Below are 23475 nucleotides of genomic sequence, written 5' to 3' on the forward strand. Positions count from 1 at the left end.
CGGTCTCTTTTCTCAAGTCACAGGCGACAGGACAAGAGGAAATGGCCTCAAGTTGCACCAGGGGAGGTTCAGGCTGGATATTAGGAAAAATTTGTTCACTGAAAGGGTTATCAGACATTGGAATGGGCTGCCCAGGGAGGTGGTTGAGGCCCCATCCCTGGAGGTGTTCAAAAGCCGGGTTGATGTAGTGCTGGGAGGTATGGTTTAGTGATGGTGATGCTTCTTGTTTGTTGTGTGGGTGTCTATTTTTGTCAGTTAGGTTGATGGTTGGACAAGATGATCTTTAAGGTCCCTTCCAACCTAGAAGATTCTGTGATTCTGTGAATGCCTCACGGTTATGCTGTTAGTGTACCTGCTTTGTCCAGGGAAAGTATATGGACCTTTCTGACCCGTATGGAGATGTCACTGTAATTCAGTGTTTATCCGTGCTAATTGAGCACAAAGTTTGCTGCTGCAGGACCAGGCTCTTGCACTGAATAGAGGAATTTGTGTGATGTCCCGAGTCACAGCAGTTCACCCACTGCCAGTTGCCAGCCATGAATCTGAAGACAAGTTTAAATCTTTCTTTTGCACTTAGTAAAAGAAAATTGCATCTTTGTGCTTCAGGTGGCACAAAAACTTAACTCATTTTCAGATTTTTATTTTTTTTTTTAAAAGAATGGAAGGAATAATTTGGGGAGGGGGTTGTAGCATTAGGAAGGTTCAACAGCAACTGATGGTCATTAAAATTTGTGCTCAAACTGTCTGCATTATTAGTCTTGGATCTTAGAGTTTTGAAGCAGAGACTTTCCATAGTATTTCTTTAATTATTGATTGGTTTGTGCCTCAGTTGCCTGACAGAGGCATGTGGCATCCTGTACTACGAATTACTTTGCAACTGGAGAGAAGGTCTCTTAGGGACCTCTACTATTTCTTCAGCTGTTGGTGGGGAAGAAAGGGATGGATATTGTTGATGTGCTTCAAAGTAGTACTGCCCCACAGGATGCCACGCTTTGCGAGGACCAATCGAGGGACTCTGAAGGTTCCTCCAAACTTGAAGATTCCACTGGAGCAACTGTAGCAGAGACCTTTTTTAAGCCTGTCACGCAGCCTACAAAGGTACCGCCTAAAGTCGTAAGAAAGAATAGTGGTTCTGAATGTGTGTGCACCTTGTTTGTGGCTAGTGATGGATCTTAAAGAAGGGGAAAACCCCAATAAACCCAAAATGATAGGCTGCTGCTAGAAAATCCTGAATTCTGGACACACTACAGCTGTCAAGGCAGCTTGTATTTGAGTCTAAATGCTTCAGTTTTCATACTAAAACTTTGCCACGTGGGCTTGTCATGCTCTCCTGCTGCACTTCCTAGAGTCTTTCCAGAGACAGACTGGTAACTGAGGAGCTCATAGGACAAAATCATGCCTGCCTGTGCCCAAACTTACTGTTCTTAAGGCATTGTGTGCTCTGACTTGGCAGCTGTAACTTTGCCTCAGCTAAAGAATTCCCTTCTCTTGTACCCTCTGCACCCTATTCCCAAATGCTGTCTCTTCCTGCTCAGCCCAGGAATTTGTCCTTTGTGTTTTGACTTGAGTAAAGAAATTGGCCCAGCAACTTCTGTATGTGCAACCTCCAAGCTCCAGTGTGAGCTGGGGAGCTTCTTCAGGCCACCAACCCACTCCAAAAAATTGTCTTCCTTGCCTTTTTTGATAGGTCTTGAAAGATATCACAGGCCAAGAAGTCTTCATGAAGAAGCCGGGCGCTCCCTCTTCCCTGCCCGTGAGCGATGAGGAACTTCAGGAGAACCAGATGCTGTTTGTGAAGCGGAAGAAGAGAATGCTGATGAGCAACACCAGCTTCTTTGCAGGTTGTACCCCCATTAAAGAGGCCTGACTGAGGAGCCCAGGAGATGCCCTGTGCCTGAGTGGTGCTGTGCTTCTTTCGACCGCCTCGCTGGTGACTTTTTAACATGTTGAGGTCTCTCGCTGAGGCAAAGACCTGATGACTCTCAAGCCTGACAGCTTCTGGCACCAGCAAGGAAGTCAAACACTAGTTCTTGCTAGATTGTCTGATTTATTGTAAAAATTTGTATGTGTGGGTCCTCAGCCCCGAGAGTAAGAAACTATTTCCTCTGGTATGTCTGCTTTTTATCCGCGTTTCTCATTCCAGCTGCCTTCCTCCTCCTCCTGAGCTGTGAACCTCTTGGGTACAGTTTAATGCATAATCTTGAAAGAACTTTGTATTTGCACTGGAAATCTGGGCACTGTCCAGTCCCATACAGCATCAGCTGCCCTGTGAGATCCACTGGTGCCTGATCTTGAGGAGGCCCTGGATGTAGTCTTAACTGAACTACCAGATATGAAATGGTTGTTGTTTCTCTATCACTGTTGAATGAAGTTCCAAAACTTTCTAGCCCTATTGTGAATGTCGTAGTAATTTTATATGATTTAATAAACTAGTTTGCAAAAACCCCCAACTTCTTAATTTTACATCGCTTACAATGAACCACAGAGGGATCTCTGCAATTAAAATTGGATTTGAGCTTGTTCCAGCAGTTGCCAGGAGGACAGGTTTGTGTCTTACTCAAAAAGTAGGCAGCCTAACAGCTCCTCCTGCTTTCCTTTCCACTCCACCCCCCTCCTAGACATGATTTTTGAGCTCCAGCTCCTAGTCCTGTTTTCGAGCTCCTCTCTGATGGTGCTGTGTTAGCACCATCCCCTCCCTGAGCTTTGAGAGCACTTGTTGTTTATCTTGGGCTTGCTGTGATACTAAGGATGCTGCAGAAGATGAGCATATTGCTGAGGAGATCAGCTGCAGTGGAGGCAAGTGGTGCAAAAAAAACCCATAAAAGGACCTGGTCTAGTTGGGGGTGTCCCTGCTGACTGCGGGGAGGTCGGACTAGATGACCTTTGGAGGTCCCTTCTGGCCTGGACCATTCTATGATTCTATGCTCTGTTCAGATGTGCCTTTACTAAACATCAAAGGGTAATTAACTGCATGGTTTCTCCTAAATAAAATTAGTAGCAACAGACTGAGTAATGTATCATTCCCTTTGTTCCTCCCCTGAGGCCTGGTTGGAGCAGAGCACGCTGGAGGCACGGCTCATGCTGTGCCTGGCAGTGCTCCTGCTGGTGGAACCACACTGGGAGCTCTGGGGGGCACAGGTAGATGTTGGTACCAACCAAACCAGTTGGTTCTGTTCTACCTCAAAGCAGGACAGCTGTGAAAACTGCCACCCAGGACACAAATCCCACCTAGTCACATATGGCACCATTCCATAAGGAGCTATGAGAGGACTGCTCTTCTAACCTCACTCATCTTTCTACTTTTCAAGCATCCAAAAGTCCCTGGCAGCTTTAAAACGAGCATTTTACAACTCTATAAACAAGCTTGTATCCAGTGAAAGGGCATCCACCTCATCCCAGAGACCTTCCCATCCTTTATGCAGAGGTTTAGAAACCGTGAGTCAGGATTATCTCACAGCTGAAGAACAAAAGACACAGCACAAAGGCAACAACTCTTCCTGCAGGTGAAACAGGAGGTGACAAATGCCTGTGGTTAAAGTGAACTCGTCCTGCTTGTGGCCAACACCTGCTGTGGTTTTGTGCAGACTCACACCTGAGGATTGTTTAGAGACTGGGGTCTGGGCTCATTCTGAGCTAAAAGACTGCCCCAAGCCCAGGAAAAGAGAGGGGGTCAGTGCCCAATATTAAGCTTCACCCCAATGAGGGCTCACTGTACAGAAACATCAGTGCTGACATATAGACTGAGGGGAGGATGGGCTGATAAACACAGTCTGACACTGCAATAGGCTCCTCTGGAGGTGGTGGAGAACATGTTCAAGCATTAAAAAACAGCCACGTAGCCCTTCCAAAAACAAGGCGCAGCTCTTTGAAATAAATAAAGAGCGAATCTTGGCTGGGATTTTACCTCTTTGCTAATTTTTGGGTTGTGGGTGCTGGCGTAGAGGAAACCATGGATTAATGGAACACCAGAGGTCAGCCTCAGTAGGTGTTCTCCAGAAATCCCCTCCTCTCAGAATCACAGAATCTTCTAGGTTGGAAGGGACCTTAAAGATCATCTTGTCCAACCGTCAACCTAACTGACAAAAATAGACACCCACACAACAAACAAGAAGCATCACCATCACTAAACCATACCTCCCAGCACTACATCAACCCGTCTTTTGAACACCTCCAGGGATGGTGCCTCAACCACCTCCCTGGGCAGCCCATTCCAATGCCTGAGAACCCTTTCAGTGAAAAAATTTTTCCTAATATCCAGCCTGAACCTCCCCTGGCGCAACTTGAGGCCATTTCCTCTAGTCCTGTCGCCTGTGACTTGAGAAAAGAGACCGACCCCCACCTCTCTACACCCTCCTTTCAGGGAGTTGTAGAGAGCAATAAGGTCTCCCCTCAGCCTCCTCTTCTCCAGGCTGAATAACCCCAGCTCCCTCAGCCTCTCCTCATAAGACTTATTCTCCAGACCCCTCACCATGGTCCCACTCAGGACTGCTTGCTTGCTGGAGAAGAAACTGAGCTAGTCAGGTCAAGTCTGTGAAATCACAAGCCCCCAGAAAGACAAAGGAAAGGAATGTGTTTACAGCTGGGGAGTAAGGAAAGCAAGCACGCATCTATTTCAATAAAATAGGAGAGTAAAATAAGTCATCTAAGCATCCGGAGGGCTCTCCCCCTGCCCCAGACCTACCCTAGTCTAATCACTTTTTGTACAAACAGGACAAAAGCACCATTCAGGCCTGTCTTGTCAGCTCACCCTATTCCATGGAAGAATTTTATAATCGAAAGCCTCTATAACAATACAATGGATTTACTTCTAGCACAATCTTAATTGAACCGCTGTCTCAGCTCCTGCCCGCTGCCCTGTGGATTCAGGTAAAGCACAACTGAACTGATGGCAGCGATTCATCTACTTGGATTCAATTTATACCCTTAGCCTTCTGCTGCTGAAGAAAAAAAAAAAAAAAAAAAAACAAGTTATTAGAGCAGAATAGAACCTTTCTCACCTGGGGTGGGTTTGCTTCTCTAGCATTAATTCAATTTTTTTTTTTTTTTTTTTAAATAGAGATGTGCTGTAGACATAACAAATGAGTATTTCAATATGTCTATAAAAGTTAACACACCATTTAAAAATTAATAATAAGTATAAACCGATGAAAAATGATTGTCAGACTTGTGACCTTCAAACAGCATCAAAGACGCTGCAGGAAGAAAAAGGATGCAGAAATAAACCACCACCTGTACAGATGTTCATTAGCTGAGAGAGGGGCAAGCAAACCCAACCCAGCAACTCCTTGGCCTCCATCACCTGTACACAGTCCTGGTACAAGCGCTCTCAGCTTCTGCCCGTTGGCTTTTACTAAGGAATTTATAAAGAAAAATATGGACCATCTCAATGGCTAATGAAGTGGGTTATTTACCATATAAAATTATTCCTAATATTTGCAAAGCTCTGCTTTCCACTGGACTAATCAGGATTAGGACAAATACCCCGCTTGCATAGCAACAGTTATTTTCATGCTTTTTCCTACATGTCTTCTAAACATGTTTAGGCTTAGCAAGGCTTATTTGCATTTAACTAGCTCGATAGTATTCCTGACACTTACTGCTTGAAGTCTTTGTGTCAATGTAAGTGCTTGCTTATACACAAACTTATCTATATGAAAATTCACAAGAGAACTTAAGTTTTATTTTGTCAAAAGACAACAGGGTGAGCTCTAATCATCATTCTGGTTTGCAGGTGATACATTTCTACAGCCTAAGTGAATTAGTCATTAGAACAATGATAACAAGCAATAGAGCAACAGGAAATACTTTATCCTTTTTGTCAAAAAGGCCATCGAGTCAAGAGATAAACCAGCTAGACAACAGCATCCACTTCACAAGTGGTGAGAGGCACAGTGTCGCCAGCGAGCCAAAGCAACACATAAAATGTGCATGCAACAGCTATTAACTTCCTGCTAAAATAAGAGCAATGTGTTTTGGTAGCACTATTTTAAAGAGACTTAACATAGGACTGACAATGAATGTTTTTACATCTCAGAGGGCAGATGGAGCACCAACTGTCTATGCGTGCTACAAACCTACCTCGGTCCTAGCGTGAAGCAACCTCCTCTAGAGACAAGAGAACAGTTCAGACATTTTCATTTTTTTAAAGCCCTGGAGGTAAAACATATTTTAGATCATTTGAACATTCAGTGAAGTCCCCTCTTGGATTAGCAGTGGTCCTTGCTCCTCAAAGATGTGCCCATGACAAACAATTGTTCCTTTTTTTTTTCTTTTTTAATCTACTTTTAAACTCCACATTTCTGATCAACAAAGACTGGGTGAATTTTTATAAGGAATCTTTTGGGGACAAACTCCTGGATATTTGATTCATAAATGTGCAACAGAATTTACTTATAAAAATCAAATTGAAAGGAACTGATTGTTTTGTTTTAGGGAAAATGGAAGAGAGACTTCTCCAGTTCCCAAGTCACTGTTTTCTTTTTCCTAATAAGTTAATGACCAGTGTCCTATGGAAATAACACTAAGAGTTGCTAGAAAGTAAACACATTCTCAAGGGTTCTGGTTGCTCTGCTGCTTATCTTTATTCTCAATCCGTGAGATTATAAATAAATTGCTTTATTTAATGCTAAAACCTACAACCTTGGAGAGCACTTGCAGTTAACAAATGGAATTACGAAATAAATTGCTTCTGAAACATGTCTGGAAGCTTGGCTTGATGTTGAGGGTAGACCAGCAGGGAAACAGTAAAGAATGAGTATTTACCAGTTCTACTATCGTATAAAGCCTTGCTACGTTCACATCCTCATGGTGTGTGCAGTTGTTTTCCACATCCCAGGAGGATGCACTGGAGTTAGAGAATGCATACAGATGGGCAACTAAATTGATTAAAGGAATGGAGCAGCTGCCTTACCATAAGGGTTATGAAGAAGGTGTTTGCAAGAGATTGGTGTGGTGTTCAACAAGTCACTCCACGCTAGAACTAGGAGATACTAATCAGAAGACTGATTTAGGACAGATAAGGGTTTCCCCCCATCCCAGTCATACTTCACATGCTCCAGGTACTTATTCCAGCAAGACATGATGTTGGGAGGGTGAACCTGACAACAGTAATCCATGAACAACTGGTCCATTCGAGATGCTAACAGAATAAATATGGATAAATCCTCTAATATCCCCAGTGTAATGACTGTGGATGCTGAGAGGCAGCAAGAAGACAACTCTACAGACAGGGAGAAGGCTGGCATGCTTTGTGGTCTTCTGCAGGGACAGCATGGGGCTAGGTGCCCTCCAACCTGACCCCCGGGGCAGCTCACACTGTACTTAAGATTGCAGTTTGAAACGCCCCAGGGATCAGCCTGGAGGTCCACCCAGCCCGGAAAGTTTCCATCTACACCTTCAAATCAGGAGATGGGCAGAAGGTTGCATTTAACCTTTAACCGCATCACCAGTTGAAGGTCTGCAGCCAACTGCTCCTCTCCCCTTTCCATTCACACGCTCTACAATTGTTACTATAACGAGCCCTGACTTGGTAACGAGATCTGTGACTGTAGGAGTTGCCATTTCCACAAAGTAAATGACTCACTCCCTCTCATGGGACTATATATATATCTATATATTTTCCTCCCCAAATATACCAAAGCCTTTCAATTCTACCTAATACAGTTCTGCTTCTATTTCTGTACCCCCATCTTACCAGTGGCCCCACATTTAACTGCAACGTGGATATATTTCTCAGCTCTGGGGGACTTAATCGGTGGGAGAAAGGAGAGGTAACAGTAATTTTGCTCTTCACTTACATTTCTTAAAGTCTTTCTCACTCTGGGCTTCCACTCCCTGGCCTGAGGGATATCCTGTCACTTCTACCAGTTCCAAGCCCCACTGTCTTACAGCCTGGCTGCCTATTTTCAATGCCCATTTTGAGGCATTGAAGTCAAAGATTAGAAATTTAGGTTATAACCCAACATCATGATCACCAGTACAGACTGTTCAGCACCTGGGACTAATACAGAAATTCGTATTAATATCACATACCTGAGAGACTGTTTTTACAGCAGACTGATATTTTAAGGCAAAGTAATTAGTCTCACTAAGCATGCACCAGCATACTAATTTGTAGTTCTTAGAAATAAAGTTATATTCAGGTATAGGAAGCTGCTAGTACAGCGCTCAGATTTTGTGCTCCATCAGCTCAAAGTCTAAATTCTGTCACACATAAAAACAAAGGCTACTAAGACAAAGCCTATGAAGTTTCAATAGTAAAAAATTGTTTTGCTAGAGCTGTGAGAAGCTGAATATTTTTTATTTTTTTTTTAATAAAGCAACAGAGAGATTAGTTACTCCTTGATCCCAAGCACCACCTAAATAAGGTCACTTACTATTCTGAAGTCCTTGACCTGTCCCACAGGGACAAGGATAGACCACTGCTGGTAGAATATATTCCCCAATTCAAACCCCTATATTACAAAATACGTTTTCCAAAATATAAACTGAACAAGCACACCACAATCCCAGTCAGGTTATGGCAATCTCTAATCAGGAAGGACCACTTAAAAGAAAAACGCTTCAATTCTCTAGACTGCTGTATGGACAGATAAATTCATTGTATAAGTAACATTCCAATTAAATGCATTCTGTCAGAGAGCAAACACCTTTGTCCCTAAGAATCACATTAATTTGGGTTAGAGGTGACCCTCAGATTACCAGAAAATTGCCTGTTTTGTCCTCTAATCAAGGAAAAGTTGTATTCACTAATGTAATTATGGCCTCTCAATGGATCAAATTCAAGTCTAATGGAAGTCTAATGAAAACCATGGGACAGAGGACCTCAAGCTATTTCAGTTTGATCACATTCCTTGGAGTTGAGATATTCCACCTCCAGGTTCTGCAAACCCAGTTGCCTCATCAGAGCCTGAACCTAATCTCTAAGTACAATCCAAAATCTGTCAGGAAGCCCTAGCAGACTTCCAGCCTTGTCTATAAGACACTAGAGGTAGAGACAGCCTGTTCTTCTGTGTAAGGTTTTTTTTTTCCATACATGTATTCAGGGGAACCTGGCTTAATTAGCACTAATGATGAGAAAACCTATAGGGAACTACTGAATTTTGCAAGCAACAGAACAAAGTGTATTGATAAAAAGCCACATTACTGCTAGGCAATGCTCCTCTGCATGCTGAAGAGAAGATGACGACAGTCCCAGGGTTTATATGCCAGATACACAGAAGCACAATAAGCCAAAGCCACTGCAAACAACCACCACGCAAGTTAATGAGGATTAGATTCAGTTTTTCCACAAACACCACTTTAAAGAAGCTAGAGTAGGGAAACATTAACAAAAAATGCCAAAGGTTAAATGCAGAACGGTTCTTACAACAGTATTTAAAATTCAAGCCAAATTATCAGCCTGCCTGCTGTAATATTTTGGGTAACCCATCTATATTTAAAAACCAGGATCTGCCACTTCATCCAGCTGGGCTAACACACAGTCAGTTAGGAATAGCTCTGACAGTAGCAGGAGCACAGCCTCAACAGTAAAAAATACTAAGGTGGAAGAGGTTTTACATCTCCAAACATACTCAGCTGTCTTCTTTCTACATTGAAGTTTGGGAAACGTTTCCTGAAAGGAAGGTGGCAGCCTCTGCCGAACACTAAAAAATACTAAGGTGGAAGAAGTTTTACATCTCCAACATCTCCAAACATACTCAGCTGTCTTCTTTCTACATTGAAGTTTGGGAAACGTTTCCTGAAAGGAAGGTGGCAGCCTCTGCCCAAGTTGTATAAGGAAGAGGTTTGAGGGAGGAAACCCTGCTCCATGACAAGTTACAAGGCTGTCTGCACAGCAGTACCATCTTATCAGACTTATGCCATTAGGTAGGAAGGAACTCGATCAGTTGTGATAGATACTGAAGTGCCTACTAAATATAAGACCATTCAAAAGCTTGCAAGCTCGTTTTCAAGCTACCACATTTATTACCACACGAGGATTTTGCTTCTTCAAAATTGAGCACGGCAGCTGCAGACAGAGCTGAAGAGGACGAGGAACAAATATATCTGGAAGAGCTCAGCACAGGGAACCTCCATCAATACTTGGGCTGTAAACAACACAGCCCATCCATAGGCTCCAATGATTCCTTCATGATTTAGCTGCAGCAGCTGAAAGCATTACTGCCTCCAGCTGACCACACTGCCAGAGGTCTCATTTCTCAGAAGAAACTACCCCAGTACACAGCCTGCCATATTATTAACCCAAGCTTCCAAATTCACCCAACATTGCCACCAGATCTTCTGCCAGACACCCCCAGCAGCAGAGCACCAGGAGGAGCAGCTGGAGACTGTAACCTCTTTAGACACCTCAGCACAGTCCAACGAGCATCAAAAGTCAGGGCACCAGCCTTCATAAATATCAAATCCATACGTCTGAGCTGTCACGAGGAGCTAGAGCAGGCTGGGACAATTAACTCCAATGGTCCTGCTGCCTGGTAATGACAGAAAGAGGTTAACAAACCATTTGAAGCATTTTTCATCCAACTGCCAAATCTGTTTCAGGAGAGTTTTGATGGCATTTTGAATCTTTTTGGGTCAGTATTTTGTATGCTATCCTTATTTAACTATTCTGTTGAAAGATTAAAGGTCTGAATCTTTTTGGGTCTGTATTTTATATTTATATAAAATATATATTTAACTATTCTGTTGAAAGATTAAAGGTACTGATGAATACCCTTCATTTAACAGTTTCATACAGAAAGGAACTTGAGCTGGCTCCCACCTTTATTTGCACAGCTGTATACATACACTTGCATATAATCTGGTAAGAACACTTCATATCTTATTCTGTACAACACCTATGCAGCATATAAATCCCAAGCATCTCTGTCTTAGAGTCTGCATTTATTCATACAAACCATATTAATAATCATTAGCTCAAGTGTCTATTCCCGGATGAGCTACTCAAAGTTCTTTTTTAGCCTCAGAACTGTTTATGCCCGCACCATACACCTTTATATGCCTTAACAGACCCCCTCAATATATTTTTTTTTCAACTACCCACCATTTAACAGACTAACCCCTCTAGCTAGCAAGATAGGAACAAACAAAAAATCCGAAGGCATGCTACCGATTTTTCAAATAATCATCTCAAAGCAAATTCAGGCATTTCCCTCAAATACAGCTGGAGAATTAAAACAACGCTGTAATAAGCCACAGAAACTCATGTTCTATTAACAACAGACTTGTTTCTTCAAGCAGACAAAAAAAACCACCAACATTGAAAGCAAGCTATAAAATTTTGGTGGCAGTAAGGGAAATGTCTTTGTGTTTTACCAACACTGTCACCATGGAAATTTTAGGTATAAGATGCTGTGAAACCACAGCTTTCATGGCTTGCAAGCTGATTTCTGATGTCAAGGCACAGCACTGCTGTTTAATGATATCCAATATCACATGAACATCAGGAGGAACAGAAGGGCAGCTACCTGCAGCCGCATAGAAAAGATTTTTGTCCTGATCAATCAAGAAGGGGTGGATGCAATTATGCAATGCGACTTCCACACGGTACCATCCTCCTACCCTAAATATTAATCTCTCGGAGGACATTTCTGACACTACAGCATCCATTTTCCTTCTCCTTAAAACCTAAGGCCGGAGGAAGACACTTGGCAGGAAGTCAGGGTGATCAGGTACCTTTATCACAAGAGTACAGTTCCCAAGACTTGGAGGTCTCTAGTCCAAAATCTCTTTGGTTAGACCAGGTTCCTAAGGGTTTTCTCCAGCCAGCTCTTGAATACCTCTGAGGATGGAGCTTGCACAACCTCTTTGGGAAACCCACTCCAATGTTTCACTGATCTCTTTGGTTAGACCAGGTTGCTAAGGGTTTTCTCCAGCCAGTTCTTGAATACCTTTGAGGATGGAGCTTGCACAACCTCTTTGGGAAACCCACTCCAACGCTTCACTGCCCCACACTGCAGCCAGTTACTACTACACCACATTTGCCAAGAAATGGAAACCGCTTACGTAAATGGCACAAAGTTTCTTCAAGAAATAGAAGAAAAAACCATGAAGAGCAATCATCGTTTAATATACTTGGTTTAAAAGTCAATTCCCAAATTCATCAAAAGACGGTTCAATACTTTTAATAGACTATTCACAAAGTTTAAATCAAACTAAAAACCCTCATCTAATTATCTGCAGATGGAGGCAGGTTTGAAGTACTAGAAGAACTTAATGGGAAAAAGATCTTCCCACTATCAAATAGCTTAAGTTACTAGAAAAAAAAAAAAAAGAGGTCCCACTGGGGGCAATGCAGCTTCCATTCATTTACTTCCCAATTTCAAGTTATTTAAGTTTTGCCCCTAGAAGTGAAAGCTTATGCTTATGGAAGAACAGACTTCTCTGTCTAGAATGTCCCTGCAGTCGCCAGGTTTACTTTTCAGGTCAGGACTGGACATATGAGCAGACATGCTCTTTTCTGGTAAAGTGAAAGCTTATGTTTATGGAAGAACAGACTTTTCTCTCTAGTGTCCCTGCAGTCGCCAGTTTTACTTTTCAGGTCAGGACCGGACATATGAGCAGACATGCTCTTTTCTGGTTTCAGAGTCCCTTTTGGTTCTAGCAGCCTGTCCTGGGGACTTAGAGGGCTACATTACAGAGTTGAGAGTATCTCTGAACTCTGAATTCACAGATCTGAACTGGCATCTGCATAACCTTTCTGCTGGTACAAGTCACATTCTGCTTCTGCTCAAGGGATCCAGACCACAATTATGTACTAGGAAATCTATCAGTGGTGCACTCCAGAGGAAAAAGAAGAGAAAGTAAGGGAAAGGGTCTGTACTTAACTCAGCTCTAATTAAACAATCCCATTTCAGCCCCAGACAACCTCTGGTCTATGGGCCAAAACCTCAGATGAAGTAAGGTAAGAGAACCACAGGAGAAACACAAACTTCAAGTAGGTTCAGGGTATTATTGCTCAAGTTTCCTTAGTCACTTTGCAGTTCAACTCTCTTTATCCAAGCATTTCTCTCTTCCTTCCAGTTGTGGGAACAGTCCAAATAAGACAGATCCATCTGCAGTTTTGAGCTGCCACTTGTAAATAAAAGTCTATTTAAAAAATGATCGATTTAACAGACCATAAGAAAAATTCAGCCCTTCTCATTTCTCATCTTCTCAAGGAGCAGCATCTACTGTACTTGGAAACATAATCCTGTGAAGGATAAACCCACTTACATTTCTTTCATTTATCTTTACCACCAAAATAGAAGCATTGCTGGTCACAAACGTAATAAAATGGCTCATTTAATCCTAGCCAGACCAGGGTATTAAAAAAAAAAAAAAAAAAAGGGAGTTTGTTATGGTAGACACAGAACTAAAAGGTACCTTGTTAAAGTTTGGATCTGAGAATTTATATGGACAAGTAATTGTAGTCCAAAGTAAAAAGGGAAACAAAAATATAGAATGGTTCAATGAATACATGAAAAGCATACTCCTAACGTTTTTTCTGTTAAGTTTACCTTTGAAAAAAGGATTTCAGGTCACATTACTAAAAGGGTCAACATAAACAAAAATACAGTCTTGAAACCACCTTAACTATCCTGTTTGAATGCTAAGAGAAACCTCTTCACATCGTGTTCATTACTTAGAGGTAATGGAATAACAAGCAAGCAATAAAAAAAAAAAAAAAGAAGAATGGACCCCAAAGGTAAGACCTACTTTTTGAACACTATCTCAAGATTCAACAAATGAGTTGAGTAAGCTTTCAACAGCCAAAACCCAAGTTGCTTCCTTCCCTCTCTGTAAATCACTACTCCTTTAGATAAATATAATCAGCCTCGACTACCCAAAACCCTTCAGATGTCAGAGAAATGGTAAACTAACCCAGAAGAATTTGAAGTCTGAGCAGACAACAAAAACCCACACTATTTGCCCACAAACCTCAGGGTGTCTGGGAGGGACATATTCTTATTTCCACCAGACCCAGGAACCACCTTGCAGGGAGAACCAGCTTTCTGATAACCACATTTCAGACAGACATCTTGCTGTAGTCTGTTTCTTGGATTTTTCTGTTCTTTTTTTTTGAAATATGAAAGACTGCCACATTATTCTCTGAAGGCCTCTGACAGTGCTAAAGCAATTTTCTACATAAATCATTGTAATGCTAACGCTGCAGTTTACAGACCCATCTTTAAAAGAAAGTCTTTACTATTTACTGCCACAGCAAGCAGAGAGAAGAAAAGTTAAGCTCTGACAACCGCTCTGTCTGGGGGCATAATAAATGGAAAATTTATTCCTTGGCCCAATTCTAACAAAACTTAATATATTTGTGAAAACCATGTAAATACTTTGTACTTAGGAAAACTGAGTGTATAAAGAAAACATTTAGCCTATTGAGGTACATGTAAATTCACATTGCAAGCACGCTGGAAGCCCCCCAAATGTTAAAGCAAAACTGAGCAACTACCAATTGCAAAGCCTTGAACGTGTTTTCACCGAACATCCTTCTTTGTTAATCTGTTTTTCTTGAAGCAAGCCAGTGGAAAAAAAAAAAGAAGAGGATTGAAGGTTGTAAATTTTGCTTGTGAGCGTGTTTCTAAGCGAGGTAAGGAAGCTGTCCCTCATTGGGGTTACTGAGGTTACTGTGTGCAGCTTTCCAGATAAGACCCTAAGCCTGTGTGATGTGAGATGCACAGCTTAGGTACCTAAGGGGTACCAGTCCCTTGCCCCCTGCCCACCTCCTGCCCGCAGCCCCTCGCTGCCGGCACCGCAACCGAGGGCTGCCACCCTGCGGATGCCGCGCAGCCACCGCAGGGCTGCCAGCACAGCCAGGCTCAGCGCCCCGGCAACCCCCCTGCCAGGCTGGGGAAACCTGCCACTGGAAAGCAGGACTTCATCCCAAAAGGCAACTGTAGCTTTCCTAATATTACACCGGAATTCTTATATTAATACAACCCACACCGTGTTGTTTATGGCCTTTTATTAGTCCTTAAGAAGTCCAGGCACTTGTAAACGTGCTTATGGCAAGGTCCTCAGAAGTGTACTGTTGCTGCTCAGTTTCAGGTTTTTTCACCCTGTTTACATACAGTCTTTAATTACACTTTTCATCCTCTTACCATAAACCCAGTTTTATTTTCTTTCTAAATAAACATGAAGGTTTTGCAGATAAGGAACATATTTCCATCATCTTCTTTTGCAAACATAAAACTATTACATCTTAAAAACCTCTTTAAGCCAACAGAGCTTTTAGAGTAGAGTGTGAACTCCATGTAGGGTTAAAGCAATGCAAACCAAACACACCTATATTCTGTCTATTCATAACAGCAGTTTATTGTTTGGGTGTTCTTATTTTTTAAAAAAACAAACTAAATAATGATCTCACTTTAGTTTGAGTTGATCTCAAACTAAAAATACAAGGGAATTTAACTTCTGGTCAATCCTACTTTTATTCTTAAATATAGTTAAAATATCTCTTTTAAATACTTTCTCAAAAATTTATGAGGATTCCTTAATTATTAACCTTATATTTCCTTTGTATTTAAATTCATCTGTCTCAACAGCAATATCTAAGCAGCAAGACTTACTTTTTGTCATTATTTCATCATTATTTCATCAGTATTTCCTATAACATGCCCAGGAACAACTTCAGAAGACAGTGCACCCCAATAATTAATGTGGCCCATTCATGGGTACCTAAAAGCTGCTCTATTACCTTAAGGTGCCATCATCAAGACACACACCTCGTTTAGCTTCACAGGCTCCCTCTGAACTTGAGCCTATTAATTTGGATGAATAACAATGGTGAACACAGAAGCGTGTTGGCCAATACATATTACATGTAAACTGTTGATTAACAAATTCAAACTATAAAGGAACTGTTTGGATAGCCAGAAGCTAAGATAGATAGAAGAGTTACAGTGGCAGCTCATTCAACAGCCCTGCTTTATCAAAGCACTTAAGGACATGCTCAAATTTGAACAGTCTTAGCCCACACACTAAGACCCCTAAAAATTTCTTAAATGCTTCAATAAATAGAAAGCATGAGAAGGGGAGAACACGGAGTTGGAAGCCAAGTTATTTTTCAGTTAAATGCATTTAACTACCAATTCTAGCATTGGCTTGGAGAGAGGGCCCACAAGATCTTCATTTTAACAAGAGTAACACACATACTTTTCAAACATATTTCACCCAGGAATTATAATGCCATTAAAATGGGACTGAGATTTACTGCTCTTCTAGCATTTTCTAACAAAATGCTACAAAAATGCTGCTCTTGCAGAATGTCAAGGAGAAGAAAGGGCAAAGGAGCAAAATCTAATCCGTGCTGAAGTTGGTAGCTGAGGAAGTTTGTCTACATTGCAGTCAGAGTCCCATCTGCATTTCAGTGCAGCTACTGTGAACCCAATCAGTGCAGGTTAAATATATGTCAGATCAGTGATTATTATGTTCTGACCTCTGTGGCTAAATCGGACATTATACATTCCTGCTACACATTGCAGCAGTTAAAGAATCAATGCTGCTTTAAAAAAAAATATAGATATATTCCATAGTACACATGCCTCTATTTCTTCACATACCACAAGTTTCTTGGAGTCTTTCAACAAACATTCACGATGTTCTATCTCTGTCCGAATGGCCCCTTCATAAGGCATCAGATTAAGGCTCAGAAAACCCAAGTTCAATTCATTAAGTCGTTGTTATGTTTCTTTCAAGATCTCAGGTACAGCCATTTCAGATCTCCTGCTCACCAGATATAAAGCAGAGACAATACTACTTCTCTCCCCCAAAAGGTTGCTGGGAACAAACACAGTTAAATTTATGAAATGTGCTTGTAAGAAGCTCATGGGTCCTGCATATATGCCATGTAGAAGAAGATATCCCAGTTAACATGCAGCATCATTTTTTCCACCACCCCCAGCTCAAAACAAGCTACCACAGACTAATTAAATCCCCCAGGGCATGCTTCCACAGCTGCTGAAACCAGTTTAAGGTTAGGGCTGTTAGCAGGTCCCAGCCACTCCCTATATCCCACGTGCTCTCTTTAGCCCTTAAGGGAGTTGGTTCACGGAGCCAAACTGGAAGAAACGAATTCTGTTGAAAGTCAATAGCATGAAACCAGCTTAAGTGTCCAAACTGGTCCATGGGAGGTTCAGATGAGCTTTAGCAGTGGTGCACAGACCATGACCACCCCACGCAGCAGGGGATACAAAGCTGCTGTTGGCAAGAATGGAGCTGTCGAGTTGGCTTTACCGCAACCACCTCCTCACTAGCGTTGAGAACAATAAACAGAGCTTCCAACCCTTAAGAGCTCAAGCAATCACAAACAACTCAGTTATTTAGTATTTGCTATTACAACTGCATCCACAAACAATATTTAAAACCACCACAAATTCTTAAAGCTATCAACACAAGCAAGATGGATGTTTCTTAAAGTGCTAGAAGTGCATCACTTACAACACAACTATACTAAGAGGACTTGGGCCCCTCACTACAGGAAAGACATTGAGGTGCTGGAGCGTGTCCAGAGGAGAGCCACCAAGCTGGTGAGGGGTCTGGAGAACAAATCCTATGAGGAGAGGCTGAGGGAACTGGCCATGTTTAGTTTGGAGAAGAGGAGGCTGAGGGGAGACCTCATTGCCCTCTACAACTACCTGAAAGGAGGTTGTAGAGAGGCAGGTGTTGGCCTCTTCTCCCAAAGGATGAACGACAAGACCAGAGGAAATGGTCTGAAGTTGCGGCAAGGGAGATTTAGATTAGATATTAGAAAAAACTACTTTACTGAGAGAGTGGTCAGGCACTGGAACAGCCTGCCCAGGGAGGTGGTGGAGTCACCATCCCTGGAGGTATTTAAGAAACGTATAGACATGGCTCTTCAGGGCATGCTCTAGTGCCCAAGGTTATTGGTTTATGGCGAGGTGTTGAGTGTGGGGTTTAGTTGGTGGGTGCGGTGTTTTTGGTGAGCGTTTGGTGGTTTGTTTTTTTTTTTGTTGTTGTTGTTGTGTTTTTTGTGGGTGGACTCGATCTCAGAGGTCCCTTCCAACTAAGATTCTGTGATTCTGTGACAGCAGGCTTTCTGCTTTATCACGACAGCTCCACATACTCACTGGCACCTCAGAGGTTCTGCCTTTGGTCTTGACCAACACCAACGGAAACAAAAGGCACTACTATGGTATTTGAGTGACTTCAGAGACCAATGATAATCACACATTCAAAAAGCTATTTTTTTTGGACGTGAGTGCAAAGTTTGATATATGTATAAGGCATAACTTGTGATGATGCTCCTTGTTTGTTGTGTGGGTGTCTATTTTTGTCAGTTAGGTTGACGGTTGGACAAGATGATCTTTAAGGTCCCTTCCAACCTAGAAGATTCTGTGATTAAGTCAGCCTCTGCAGCTTGTATCAGCATGAGATGCACCGTCAGAGCCGCAGTATGTCTCACCTGGATACTATGCTGGAACCATTGTAGAGGTCACTAGCGTAGGACAGCGTTGCCAGGGGTCGGACAGAATTGTAGCGCGTGAACTTGGACAGGCACTCCTGAAACTCATCCAGCTGGCTTGTGGTTCTGCTGTCATCTAGGGAGAGGCAGCAGCCATTGGGAAGAACAGAAACAGAGTAAGAAGATGAACTCAACAGCAAACAAAAATCAAGATGTATGTCTTCACATAACGCTACCTTTGCTTGCTATCGGTCAAAACCCAGGTTCTCTCTCCCCTCTAGCACTCCGTGAAGGCAGTATGATTTTTCAGAGCACAAATTAAGTCTTTCTACTGCAACGCTGGGTGAACCTACTGTGCTGAGAATCTACCTTGAGATGAGAAATACAGTTTTCCTGGTAGATAAGCTCACCTATTTTATTTGAATTCAGAGCCCATGGGCCACATAGAAAACTAGACATGCTCTTCACAGTGCATTTTGATACGCTTTAAGATCTTTTGTTAATAATCTACAGCGGTGAAAGTATATTCCTTGCCTCATACTTCAGTTACAACATGTCTACATTTGGTGTCAATTACATTCAAAATACTTCTAGTAAAAAATGTCTTGTTACTCCAAAAGCAACTGAGCTAAGGAATAGATTTTTCAGAGCTGGAGAAGGAAGACAAGAATGAAACCAGAAGGCTCCCTGTACTATAAGTTTTGTGAAAATTATGACCTCCAGCAGACAAGATGAAATTGAGCCAGCTTGAATAATGATGATAAATACTCTGTGGAAAACAGAACAGTTTACTACAAAAGTTAAAACTAAATTTCAATGCAGATAGCTGAAAGTCATTCCCTGATTCCTCAAAAGTTCCCATTTTTCTCAGTATGAACACAATTTTATATAAATCATTTTAAAATTTAGTACTTCCTAAATAAGGAAAAATTCTTAGCTTACGGTGATGCAGTATGGGTAAGCCAGCCTTCCTAACACTATAATACATCTGCAGTCAGAGCCTTCAGGCTTTGTAACAACTCCCAGAATTTGCAGCAATTCTCCCTTTCCTCCTCTAAAAATCCCATGTTCTCTTTGTCTTTTTGCACCACAGCAATGTAAGGGAACTACAGCTATGGCACTAACACACAGCCCCTTTTGTTTACAGGTAGTCCAGTTTGCAAATCACATTCCTGCACACCTTGCCTCCTGTTAAACCACAGCATCCACTGCAGCAGGACAGAAACCATACACAACTTGGTCACGCAGCTGAGACTGAATTCCACCCACTAGTTAAGTCATCCTTATCTGTCTCCTTATCAGCAGCATAAGGAAATGACAAAGCTCCACTCTCTAGTAAGCTTTGGAAACACAGCCTTGAAAAAATGGAAAGGTTGCTCTATAAAAGTAAAACACAGCTGTGATTTCTTGTGGGAAAACACAGAGAGAGTAATCACTTTCCGCACTCTGGTAATAATATCTGATGGCAAGGAATTATCTTGCTTTACACATGTAAGGCATTTTGAAGTGTCCCTTATATGCTATTTAATGCTTGATTGTATAAAGGACCAGTGAAGGCTAGTAATTAACATGTTTAAGAGCACTAGAATATACATTACCCATGTCAGATAGATCAAAAGGGGTAAAATGAACAAAGTACTACTCCAAATTAAAATCATCAGCACCTGACCACTACAGGAAGCAGCTCAAGAAGCAGCATGTAAACATCAGTCAGTGGTTTTCAAAGACTTTTTCCTCCTTCAATACTTTGATAGGAACAAATAGCTGCTACTCTTCCATTTCCCTCATTTAGAGATCAAACACACAGTCCTCTTGTAATTTATTCTGTACCTCTGCCTGGAAAACCGAATGTTATTTCTCAAGACATTTTCCCTGTCAAAGTGCAAGGCCATTTCATAATTACAGCTATGTCTTTACTCCCTACTAGAACAGTCACAGGCACCTCTTGCAGAAAGCTTTAAATCCACATTAAATCCTATTTAAAATGTGTCAAAAAGCAGGAATGACTCCAGAGAAGAAAAATTAGTCAGGCATCACAGGTTATCCCTTATTTAGGAAAAAAACCTGCACTTGCAAGTCCTCCACTTTTGATGCAGCTAACACGTGAATAGAAAAAAAAAGTAGTTTCTCCACATTCATATTTATAGTTCCAATTATGAAGAAAGATGTCTTCTAGAAAGGAATGCTGGGAAGAGCCCCATTTGTTATCCTTGGTTACTAAGTATTATTTTAACATAAACACAGTTATGCATCACCAAGTTAGCACTGCATGAAAACATCTCAGAGCGACTCGTGAAGCACAGCAAACTGGCTGGTCACATACAACCAGCTTCTCAGATCTTCCAGCTGCTGAAGCACCCTCACAACGTGCTGCACCCCTTGTTAAAATCATCTTGCTGTGCATGATGAGACCCGAGTCAGTCACTGTTGGGAAGTAGGTAGAAGATGTAGACTTATCTAAGACCGAGCCCCCCCCAAAAAACACATTACAGCCTTTAAACTTAAAGCTAATTTAGTATTCAAGACTTATTTTTATTTATTGTAAAGTGGATAAAACTTAAATTCATAGAGAAAAAAAAAAGTGGGTGTTTCTACCCCAGCTTTCTTGCTGATCTCTGTGCCTGGAAGGTTGGTTCTTGCCTTCCAAGGTTACAAATAAAGATATTCTGCTGCAGCAACCTCTGCCTGCTTGCCCTTCTTGTCCCTCGGAGGTTTCTGCCATCCCCTGGGGGCTGGCTGCTCCTCAGTGCATTCTGTCACTCTCCATATGAGCTGCAGCTTGGTGCTGCAAACTTTTTGCCTGCTGTAGCCCATTGCCTGAAACTTTTTTTCCCCCAAAGCTGGTTTCTTTCCCAGAGGAGGCACAGAGCAACCCTCCTCACCCTCAAAACATACTCATTCGACCGGTTCATTTCTTAAGAGAATCTTGTCATGTAATTAAGAACCATTCACCCACTAGGTAACAATTACTCTAGCTGCTGTCACACTGTTACTCAATTATGAATGAGGCAATCTAGGAATTGTGAAAACAGCTTCTAATTCTACAAAACAAGCCTTAAATCTAAAAGGTGCCCCATGGGACAACACCACTGCTGCACACTCAGCTTCTACACGGCAAGCCATTTGTTAACTGAGACTCAATCTAGACAACATAAAGGATAACCTTCAGGTGTCCTATTGCATGCTAAATACAGGAGAATTTATCAATTTATGTTTATACCTGTGTAGCATTTTAATAGCCATGTTTTTACCTACTGTGTTTATACCACACCTAGTAGAAAGACAACCCAACCGCTGCTTTCAAACATTTGCATCTACAGAAGGAGCATCAGTGAAATTGATTATTGTAGATTATGCCTGTCACAGAACAGGATTACACGGCAATACATGTGCCCCTCCATAGTGACAAGGTGAAATTTTCTAAATTTAGCAACCTTGAAGATTGGTTACACAAAAAGTAAAGCAGGATGATCTGAGTAACACAAAGATACACAGCAACGTACCCATGGAGGAAAGAAGTGAAAGTTACTCTTTCAAAAGCAAGCCTCTTATGCACTGTAAGAGGTAGCTGATGTCAGAAGCTGAACACCACGATGAAAGAGGAACTCACCTGAGACACGTGTCATCCTGGTGGAAAAATAGCACTGCTCTAGGTCCTCAAAATGAGCTGTGAGCCGCTTGCGTCGTGAGGCTAGTGTGCTGTTATACCATGGCTGCTTTTTGGTCTGAGTGGAAAGAGGGAACACTTCAGAAAGGTAAAGCAAAGACTGGGTTTCATTTCAATAGATGTTACCAAATATATAAACAATTTATACATTGCATGTGAAGGGTCAGAAGTGGAAAACAACAGTAAGTTAAAATCTTGACACTGTCAACAGTTATTCTTAAGGTCCTCAGTTGCACTTTTTAATTTGACAAACAAGAAAAAACTGCTTTTAGACAGTTCTTGTGTCCTGAACCTTTGCAAATCTACTAATTCCAGCCTCAGAGGCAGGACAGACAGCAGCAACCCTTGGGGAGTCATGTCTTGCATTTATACAGATAGATAGTAGAGGCCAAAGATACGGGGCTTCCAGCTTCACAAATCAAACAGACTGTACAACAAATACTCCCTAGATCCCTGGCAGAAAGCTCATTAAAAAGAGGAGGTGGTGTTTATTTTAAGGAGTTAGTTACTGGATTATTTCTTTTGAAGCAAGTCCGTAACTCTCCATGAAGCTAAGCAAATTAGGACAGAAGCAGAAGACACCATGAAGTTCAAAGGTTAATTGAAAACAAGTCTATGAAACTCATCATTAAAGCTATTTCCCAACCTACCCAAGCACTAATAGTGAGAGGTAAAAGCAAAGGATTGAAACTACATAGATATGCTGTCTTCCTGAAGGAACACTGAAAATATAGTACCTATTTTAATCACTAGTGAGGACTAGGATACAATTCCTCTCCTACACAAGAAGCATGAAGAGCACTTCAGTTGGTATTTAAGAAGACTCACGTATCACACGCTCAAAGCTATTGGGGAATTTTTAGAAGATTTGAGAACCACCAAGCTTCCTAATGAACAACGTCCCTGACCACATACAAGGTCCGTAATGTCACTCAATGGCACTAACGAAACCAACTCCGTGTACAACTCCCACTCAATCTGCACAAGAGAACAGGCTGTCTTCGTTACAACCACCAAGCAAGCCAACAAGAAGAAACTAAGTTCAGAGCCCACTCAAATTCTGTTTATACCTGTATGAACAGTAATGTCATGTTTTAGGGAAAAAGGAAGCCCCAAACAACGAAACCTCCAGATGCTGCTTCCTGCATGAGGCCCCTGGCAACATATACATCGACGTTGTGACTCACACTTACATGTTGATGGCACCTATGGTTTATGCAGCTTGTTTCACCTTGAAAGCAACTCCAGTGTCAACACACAACTAGAACACTGGAAAGCACTCCTACCCCAAAGCCTTCTAACACAACTTCACAGTTCTAATACTTAACAGAACACTTTTACAGCATCCTCCTATTATATTTGCATGGCAGCCTGCAAGGTCTCCAGCCTC

General features: G+C 41.8%; 2 protein-coding genes across 3 annotated transcripts in view; one reads left to right on the plus strand and one right to left on the minus strand.

Moving 5' to 3' along the window:
* The window catches only part of RFWD2 (ring finger and WD repeat domain 2, E3 ubiquitin protein ligase), a 160987-nt gene that overhangs the window by 95923 nt on the left and 41589 nt on the right, over positions 1 to 23475 (minus strand). For both annotated transcript variants that reach the window (XM_014943563.1, XM_014943562.1), the window contains exons 10-11: positions 22029 to 22143; positions 18419 to 18554 (exon numbers count right to left, since the gene is read on the minus strand). In XM_014943563.1, coding sequence (XP_014799049.1) covers positions 18419 to 18554; positions 22029 to 22143 — 251 coding nt within the window. The remainder of the gene's footprint in view (positions 1 to 18418; positions 18555 to 22028; positions 22144 to 23475) is intronic.
* LOC106888957 (chromosome-associated kinesin KIF4-like) lies at positions 527 to 2450 on the plus strand. The gene is made up of 2 exons (XM_014943564.1): positions 527 to 1098; positions 1688 to 2450. The coding sequence occupies exons 1-2, from the start codon at positions 940 to 942 to the stop codon at positions 1865 to 1867; spliced, it is 339 nt and encodes a 112-aa protein (XP_014799050.1). The 5' UTR covers positions 527 to 939; the 3' UTR covers positions 1868 to 2450.

This window comes from Calidris pugnax, unplaced genomic scaffold (assembly GCF_001431845.1).
Source record: "Calidris pugnax isolate Ruff unplaced genomic scaffold, ASM143184v1 scaffold63, whole genome shotgun sequence".
NCBI lineage: Eukaryota > Metazoa > Chordata > Aves > Charadriiformes > Scolopacidae > Calidris > Calidris pugnax.

Coding starts and splice junctions, on each gene's coding strand:
- LOC106888957 (XM_014943564.1), top strand. CDS start 940: ATGGATATTGTTGATGTGCTTCAAAGTAGTACTGCCCCACAGGATGCC. Junction 1,099..1,687: donor CTGTCACGCAGCCTACAAAG/GTACCGCCTAAA, acceptor CTTTTTTGATAG/GTCTTGAAAGATATCACAGG.